This window comes from Rhyacophila brunnea, unplaced genomic scaffold (genome assembly GCF_057557595.1).
Source record: "Rhyacophila brunnea isolate RB1 unplaced genomic scaffold, BYU_Rbru_1.0 scaffold_13, whole genome shotgun sequence".
In the NCBI taxonomy this organism is placed as follows: domain Eukaryota; kingdom Metazoa; phylum Arthropoda; class Insecta; order Trichoptera; family Rhyacophilidae; genus Rhyacophila; species Rhyacophila brunnea.
In genome coordinates, this window is record NW_028232785.1 from 32,508,218 (window position 1) to 32,517,653 (window position 9,436).

Below are 9,436 nucleotides of genomic sequence, written 5' to 3' on the forward strand. Positions count from 1 at the left end.
ATTAAGGACTGTCACCCCCTTATTCCACACACGAATACTTATTGTAATAGCTCATTGGACATTTTTGTGACTCATTCCTAACTGCGTATTTACGAGACATGTTCCGGAGGCTATAAAAATAACCACGGACGACACATGATAAATTCAGCTCAACTTTATTGAAAGTTATTTCTATTAGAAAAGTATCATAGATAAAAGATATGCCTAAACTAAATTTTGGATGAAAGGGACAGATTTGCTATCCCATTCGGACTATTTCTTACTGGATCTCGATCCCGAGGGTATAAAAAGTGACCCTTCTTCCATACAAGCAACAGTTTACCATGTAGCAGTTCATCAAGTCGTTGATCGTAAGACCTCCAAATCGTCGAGGCGCAAATCGAATTTAAAAGTCCTCCTTCAAAAGGAGGCGAGTAGTAACGGGAAAAACCGGATACCAGTTAACTCTCGACTGTGACGTATCTCGGCGGAGTAACATCTTTTTCGTTAGGTGTTTTTTTCTGATGACGTAATCGAAATAAATTACGCCAGAGTTTGTTTTGAAATAAAAACAAATTAATAAATCGAGTTTGTAATAATAATAACAAACTTTAGAAACTATTTTATAGATATAATAATAAATTTTAAAAACTATTTTATAGTTATAATAACAAATTTTGAAGATTTAATTGTAAATAATAAACAAACTTTCTGTCAATAAGTTTGTTAATATAAATAAACTATTAGTGAATAAGTTTGTAAACATTATTAACTTTTAATAAATAAGTTTATAAATATAAATGAACCTTTTATAAGCGGTTTATAAAATAAAAACTATTTTTCAAACCTAATATTATGTGAATATAATACGATTGTTACATTGTATAAGAGAATATTTTACGAAAAAAAAATATTTATCGAACATTTGCGTATACTTTCCTCAGATTGAGTGTGAACATTTTGAAACTTTTTGAAAGGTTTCATAAAGATTATATAATAATTAACTAAATAGTTCACGGACATCTTGATAAGTTTTAATTGTTTGAACAATGACAAATAACTTGATTGTGACACTGTGAACATTGAACCTGAATAAATTTGGTATCACACTAACCAAGAGTTTTATTTACGTATAATCAAAAGTTGTGTTACCACAAGGGAGATCCATCGTCCCAGTTCATCCCTAGTTTTCATAGCGACGGCTTGGTTACATTAATAAGCTAGCCGCAAGCGGGGTCACGTAAATTGGTTAACATAAACCCGTAACTTTTTAAACAATTTTTATGTGTCACTTTATCTATCTTAAGATCACCAAGTCTCGAGCATCTATATGAGCATACATTGCATTTATAAGGTTATTCACCAGTATGTGTCATTTTATGTGTTTTGAGGTTACTAGATGTCGAGGACTTATATGAACATACATCGCATTTAAAGGGTTTTTCACCAGTATGTGTCATTTTATGTATATTAAGATGACCAAGTCGCAAGCATCTATATGAACATACGTTACATTTATAAGGTTTTCCACCAGTATGTGTCATTTTATGTGCTTTGAGAAGGCCAAGTTGCGTGCATCTGTATGAACATACATTGCATTTATAAGGTTTTTCACCAGTATGTGTCATAAATTGTTTCTTAAGATTACTAAGTAGCGAGCATCTATATGAACATACACTGCAGTTATAAGGTTTTTCACCAGTATGTGTCATTTTATGTTTTTTCAGATCACCAAGTCGCGAGCATCTATATGAACATACACTGCATCTATGAGGTTTTTCACCAGCATGTGTCATTAAATGTATCTTAAGATGACCAAGTAGCGAGCATCTATATGAACATATACTGCAGTTATAAGGTTTTTCACCAGTATGTGTCATTTTATGTCTTTTGAGATCACCAAGTCGCGAGCATCTATATGAACATACACTGCATCTATGAGGTTTTTCACCAGCATGTGTCATTAAATGTATCTTAAGATTACCAAGTAGCGAGCATCTATATGAACATATACTGCAGTTATAAGGTTTTTCACCAGTATGTGTCATTTTATGTCTTTTCAGATTACCAAGTTGCAAGCATTTATATGAACATACACTGCATTTTTAAGGTTTTTCACCAGTATGTATCACTTTATGTTTTTTAAGATCACTAAGTTGCGAGCATCTATATGAACATACACTGCAGGTATAAGGTTTTTCACCAGTATGTGTCTTTTATGTCTTTTCAGATTACCAAGTTGCAAGCATTTATATGAACATACACTGCATTTTTAAGGTTTTTCACCAGTATGTATCACTTTATGTTTTTTAAGAACACTGAATTGCGAGCATCTATATGAACATACACTGCAGGTATAAGGTTTTTCACCAGTATGTGTCATTTTATGTCTGTTCAGATCACCAAGTTGCGAGCATTTATATGTACATACACTGCATTTATAAGGTTTTTCACCAGTATGTGTAATTTTATGTGTTTTAAGATAACCACGTCGCGAGCATCTATATGAACATACATTGCATTTATATGGTTTTTCACCAGTATGTGTCATTTTATGTCTATTCAGATCACCAAGTTGCGAGCATCTATATGAACATACATTGCATTTATAGGGTTTTTCACCAGTATGTGTCATTTTATGTCTTTTGAGATTACAAAGTTGCGAGCATCTGTATGAACATACATTGCATTTAAAAGGTTTTTCACCTGTACTTGTATTTTTATTTGCTTTAATATTACTAAGTTGAGAAAATACTGTGATTTGATTTTGATTATCAATTACCTCCATGTGAGCAATTATGTGAGTTTTTAGATCACTTCTGCTACCAAAAACTGCGCTACAAATGCAGCAAATTAAATTACGTGAGAAATGGATTACTCTTCTTAGAATAAGTCGAAGTTCCTTCGGCGTATCTCGTTCTAAGATTTCTTTTTTAATGTCTTTCTCATCTATCGTGACTTCTGAATACTGCATCATTCTATCCTGGATTTCATCATCTGAGGATTGCTGACTGTCGCCTGTATCGTGATGCTGTGTGAAAAATGCCTTGGTAGACACCTAGAAAAAAAAATCAATATTATCAATTGTTATGTGTTATAATATTCCATTTGATTTTTTTTCACTTTGCTTTTCAGCATCTGCAGACATTATTAAATAACGAGGTGAGAGTAAAATGACAATAGTGTCGTTGGAGAGTGTGCATAGGCCTGTAACAACATAAGAGCACTAACCTTCAGTTGGTGTTCGTGAACGTGAAATTTTGACGACATAACTGCATATAATTTATAGCAGCCTTATAATAAATCCTGTCGCTAAATAAAATGACGTTAACCACCTATAACAAAACCAAAGTAAGAACCAAGGAGTAAGTCCCGCAATTTATACTGACCGGTTTAGCAACTACTCAGGACGGGCTGTGGATGCCAAGAGTCCAAGAACCTAAGCGGTCATGAATATAATTACACGTACCTAAGTTTTATAGATTTAGTATATAGGATTTATTAAATATATTTATAGGTATTAATTGTATGCATAACGAATTAATATATTATGTATTTAAATGTTTAATTTTATTGTTAACTAAGGATCACAGAGCAAATTTAATATGCCATTACTCAATGTATAGAATCGATTAAATTAATATTAATTATATAATTGCCATTATATTATAATCAAAATGACGTATCAGAATATGTAGTTGTTATATTATAGAATCGCGTAAAAAGCAGCATATTTTATTATTATGCAAATTTACGTAAATTTAATAATATAGTGCAAGCTCTCCTTCTTATAGTTGCTATATAACTCAGTATGTCAGACAGAGCCAGCGCTCGGGCCAATTTTCCACACACGTTTTGTTTGAAGTACACGGTGCAGTGAAAGGAAAGAGCACACACTAGGTGGGCAATTTTCCATAGATAAATTCCATACGAGTGAGCGAGATAATACCGTAATACTAAAACAGAATTAATCAAAATTTCCTTGCAGATTAATTATTTGTGATGCCATAATTGATTTATATAAACATAGATATTTAAGGCGAATATAATAATATTAACTAATAGACTACGATAATCTTAAGCCTTTATAACTTTGTATCCATCATTTAGACAAGTATGTCCGAACATAAGTAGAGATGAAAAATCATAGTTTGTTTAGCTCAAAACTGGATGATATAACCATAAAGTGTAAACGTACATCCTTACAAGTCCAGTCGATGAGCTAAGGAATCATCATGTATGTAAACTGTTAACTTCTCTTATTCAAGATGTAACTGTTTGAGAGGTAAAACGTTAATCCGCGCAGCGAATCTCTTCTTTTTCTGGTCAAACCTGATGAGAAGCCGCAAGTACATCATAATTATGTGTGCGGTTCTCCAACTTTCTAATTAGCGACTCTATATTATTAAAACATTATTAAGACTTTTATAGGTTAATAAAAATTAAATAAATGAATATATTAATAAATTTGGACTTTAATACTAAATATATCCTATAATTATAAATATAAACTATATATTTTTTTTACAGTTTTTCTAGGAACTATATTATACAATTTATAAATTATATGTGACCTTGACCATGGAATAATAGTAGTGCCATTAACAATAAATATCGTTATACTGAACGTGAGTTTTATTCGTTAAAATAACTGTCGTGAAGCACCATCATCGAGTGTTTCCACTATGTACTCCAAGATCCTCACATAGATGACCCCCAGATCACATATCTGAGCTAGTCGAACCTATGTGACTGTCACCTGCCTAGCTTGAAGGCGAAACAAAGGTCACAAAACAAATTCAAATCTCATCAAATAACCTCGATCAATAGTATAAACAATATTTTGATATATTATAATACTTCGAAATTCCACATGATTAAATAGAACACTCACTACACGATACTACTCGATATTGGAGAGTGTATTGTGGGGTGTGGGAATGACTATAAGACAACGAAACTCAAAATTACTATATCCAGTGAAAACTTCTATGGATGATTTCAATATTTCGTGAATTTGGAATATTATTATTAAATCACTAAAATTAATTTGTAAATTAAATTAATAACGTTTGGCTTGCCCACTCTTGCGGCACATTCGGCTTTCGCCTATAAATAATTAAAATTATTGGTCGTTAATGAATGAATAGCTGTTTCAGGTTTTCCATAAAATTTTGATTGTATAATCTAAGGCAGTGCTCCGCAACCTTTTCCCATCCACGGCACACCAAAGCTCTTCCCAGAATTCCGCGGCAAACCACACGTAAAATAATTTATACACCAAAACATGGACCCCCACATCCTGAACGGGGACCCCAGGCCAAGATCTTTGGCGGGCCTCCTCTACTTATCGCTAAGGTTAAAGACTGTGTGATACTCTAAAATAGTGTTTTTCTAATAGTGTGCAAGGTAAAATTAATGGTATTGATTTTATGTTTAGCGATTTTGAATGATTATATTAGATTTATGTAATTATGGTTAGTTGTCTGGTTAGGAATAATTGTTAGTCGAGCATTGACACAATAATTATAAATTGTATCCTACAATCACATGTCTTAAAATATTAATACTAGCGTAGTAAAATAGCACCGCAGGCGACTTTTTTTGACTCGAAAATTGGAGCTGAACTGCGAAATCTAGAAAATAGCCAATGTAACATCGTCGAAGTTAAGTTTTAGCGTCCCTGTCGTTTATCAATTCAACAAATTCCTGTCGAATTTATAGGAAAAGCGCTTCTATAGAATTTTCGGCATTGGTTGCAAAAGGGTTTCGTCTCCAGTCGCATTGATTGTATAAAAGTACTGATGAAATTTCTTTTGCAGCAAAGTTAAAAGTTTTTGAGATGGATCCAAAATTAATTGCTTGTTTTCAATGGTGGTCTGGTATTGACATTAATTGTAGAAATCCTTGTCTTAACTCCTGCCAAAGTTCGAGCTTATTTTTGAATTCTTCTAATTTGTCAGAGCACGTCAATATATTTTCACTCTGACCTTGCATTGTTTTATTAAGTTCATGCAGGTTCGCAATGTACCTACGCAAATTTATGTATTGCTAAGATTTAAGTATGATCTAAGGTATAGTAGGGTGAGGGGTGCAATCACTTATCTATACTAAAATACACGCTACATGCAAGGAGAAGTGGACAAAGAATGTCTTACTTAAGAGATGAATTTTTATCCATTGCACATAACTACACCCGCTAAAGATGAAAAAGCCACCGAGATTTTGTATTTTATTATAATTAGGTACCACAAAATCACCGATTTCGTGATATTTCAACTCGATTCGCATGAAATACCATTGCCTCTCTGTTTTCAAGATTCCACAACGGAAAAAAAGAGTTTTATCTTTTGCTTAGATTGAACATACGAAAGGTTTATTCATCAAACCGACCTGTAATACTGCGAATACTTTTTGACACTTGATCGGTAGTAAGACCGGCAAAACATGAATAGAGTGACGATCGAACAGCGATTCAAAGATATAATTGTTTTACTTAAGCGATGACGCTTATTTTGGGCTTAACGGGTTTATTAATAAACAAAATTGCCCCATATGGCGTCCAATCTGGAAGAGAACAGATTTCTTTACATAAAAATAATACACTAGCTTGTGCGGTTTACATGCTGGTGGAATCATCGAACCTTATTTATTAAAAAACAGGCGGGAGTTCGCGTTATGGTCGATGGAGATCATAAGGCACTGACTGGCCTATGATCGATGATATTAGTTGCTGTTGCACGTATGGATGGGATTGATCCGTACAGGATGTGGTGTCAATAGGATGAAACTATGTATCAAGATACGATCGCAACCACCGACTTATTGAATTAGATTTATTTATGATATGAACCTATCAATTTGCTTCCAACTGTTCGTTTGAGTTATTTTTTTTCAACGTTTATGATTTTCAGAATCAAGACATCAACTCATTTAGTGCTGTCACCGCGACTGGCGTGTTTGCATTAGTTGGCCATTAGATATAATTAACATGATATTTAAATGTGATAATTAATAAGTAATTAGTAGGCCAGCAATGAATCGGTTAAGGCTATACATCAGTTGAGGCATGGTCTAAAAAGATCGTGGCTAGGCGATTCGCTGATTGCGGGTCGCGAGTGCAAATGACGCATGCCGAACGAAAAATAATTTGTCATATAAATCCAAGACGCGTCTATTTAATTTTCTGTTTATGTTCTATTAGTAACAATAATAATAATATATTAATTGACATGTTTTCTTTTTCAAGTAAATAGGTAACGTTTTTAGTCATTACACGTTTAAGAACTAATAGCCCCGTCACCATCAGGAAACAAATTGACGTATTCACACCTCGACGTTCGCTCTTCGATGCCAGCGAGTTCAAAATTTCGTCACGCCTATACCTAGTTGACAATTATTTGCCGTTTCACTGATGTAATAATAATTTATATTCATTGACATGTTTTCTTTTTTAGGTAAATAGGTAACATTTTTAGTCATCTTTACACGATTTAAGAATTAATACCCCCGTCGCCATCACGAAACAAATTGACGTATTCACACCTCGACGTTCGCTCTTCGAATGCCAGCGAGTACCAAAATTTCGTCGCGCCTATAGTTGAAAATTATTTGCCGTTTCACTGATGTATGGTCAAAAGTAAAGAAATTAGAGTAAAAATTATAATAGTACCTACCCCTACCAAGGTATTATATATTATACAAATTCAATATTGTTACAGAAAAATCCGTAAAAAGTTAAAACAAAATATGGAACTCAGCATGTAACATCCGAAAGGAAATACATAAAACAGAATAATATGATACAATTATTGTGGTACAATATGTGTTATTTATTTTGTACAAAATTAATATAATTTGGAATGCAAATTCAAAGATTGGATAACATAATTGACTGATGTCAATGAAATATGTTTACTCTGCAACTGTGCTATGTTTGTTCCTGATTTTTCTGGATACAATAACTTATGATCACCTAAATAACGTAACGATGGCCGAGCAGCTTACGCGGCGAGATGCGTGCAATAAACCTCCTCTTTGCTGGAAGCAATTTTTTTATAAACAATACAACAAATTACGTTATTTTTTTTTACATATCTTACCTTGCATGACTTAAAAGACACTCACGGGAGATTAATTTAACGTACAGTGGATCGCAATTTAAGATACGAGTACCTATTCACATTAAAAATTGCTTTACATTCGAATGATTGTGATGTATAAATTATCATAATTGAATATTCACGATTTAACGAAAGATGTACAAACCAACACATATATTGTATTAACATAAATTATTAGTGTAAGTTAAAACCAACAATTAATGAAACAAGTTGGAGAGAATTAATAATGGTGTAATGAGTTTCAAAGATGCATTTGCAAATTTCAACCTTCTATATAAGACAGCACACATTGTGTCTACTTACAATTGGCCTGTAATCTAAACGCGAACAACCCGGTTGAGGGTTTTCATTATCATAATATATTGGGTGTGAAAAATCTTCAATAAGCTCACGCTTGACGACGGCTTGTTGATCATCTGTCTCAGATTTTATATCGGAGAGGTCAACCATTGGGCACTGAAAGAAGAATTATTATATTTTGTAAACACGGTAAAACCAGTTTCAGTTCTCGTAACATCCATAAAACAATGTATAATAATTATATTTAACATGAATTAGTAGATAACCTAACCTATAATATCACATATGTATCGTAGCTGTCAAATTGTATAAACATGTAAATTTTTGAAACAAAGTTTAATATCATCGCAAGTTCCTTCACTGTTTGTAAAAAAGCAACATTTTATTATATTACACTTATCGCTGCTATTGAGAATCTAAAGTGTTTGTAAAAGATATCATTATCCAAAAACTAACCTCGAAATTGCAACTTGAAACGTCTGCATTCTCTTGCGTTACATGAGTTCGAGGGTCCGGGTTGTTTGAATGGCTTGTCAGCGTGTCAAACAAAGACTTGCCTTCTATATCGGAGTGTTCTCCATCACATTCTTGCTTTACATCCATGTTAAGGGTATATTATATTCCAGAAGCAACGTGTTCCGTGACAGACAGGAATGACAGGATCCTTTCAAGGTACTGTTAGAATAGTGTTGCTGCAACACTGAAAAGTATTTTCGTGAAAACTACCTATAATAAAAATAAAAACTTCACACGGTGTTTTAATAATATGTATATTTTGTTGTCTAAACAGCACAATGGTACGAAAATTATCGTCAGCATTTCCTCAATCTTAACGAGAACAGCGCATCTCGGTATATAATAACAAATAAATCAAATTGGGTTTTTTTCTCCTATAATGTCAACACTGACGATTTCTTTTTGTGACGGGTCCACTCTTTACTAGTATCCAGCGACAGGTCATAAGTTTTAGTTAAAAGTTCTACGTTTAGTTGGTGATCTTGACATTAGCATCTGTACCATAATAATACCTACAC

At 33.1% G+C, this 9,436-nt stretch overlaps 1 protein-coding gene across 1 annotated transcript; it reads right to left on the reverse strand.

Moving 5' to 3' along the window:
- Positions 1-2,787: 2,787 nt before the first annotated feature.
- LOC147077309 (uncharacterized) lies at positions 2,788-9,033 on the reverse strand. Its single transcript, XM_085941048.1, has 4 exons — positions 8,859-9,033; positions 8,406-8,558; positions 2,939-3,037; positions 2,788-2,811 (listed from the first exon to the last, which is right to left on the reverse strand). Exons 1-4 carry the CDS (start codon positions 9,003-9,005, stop codon positions 2,788-2,790), a joined length of 423 nt encoding a protein of 140 aa, XP_085797174.1. The 5' UTR covers positions 9,006-9,033.
- Between the last annotated feature and the right edge of the window lie 403 nt (positions 9,034-9,436).

Bases quoted from the DNA above. Each gene is read 5' to 3' on its own strand.
- LOC147077309 (XM_085941048.1), bottom strand. From the start codon at position 9,005: ATGGATGTAAAGCAAGAATGTGATGGAGAACACTCCGATATAGAAGGC. The intron at 8,559-8,858 runs GTTAGTTTTTGG...TTCTTCTTTCAG, and splicing joins TTTCAAGTTGCAATTTCGAG to TGCCCAATGGTTGACCTCTC. The intron at 3,038-8,405 runs GTAAGTAGACAC...TTTTTTTTCTAG, and splicing joins GTTTAGATTACAGGCCAATT to GTGTCTACCAAGGCATTTTT.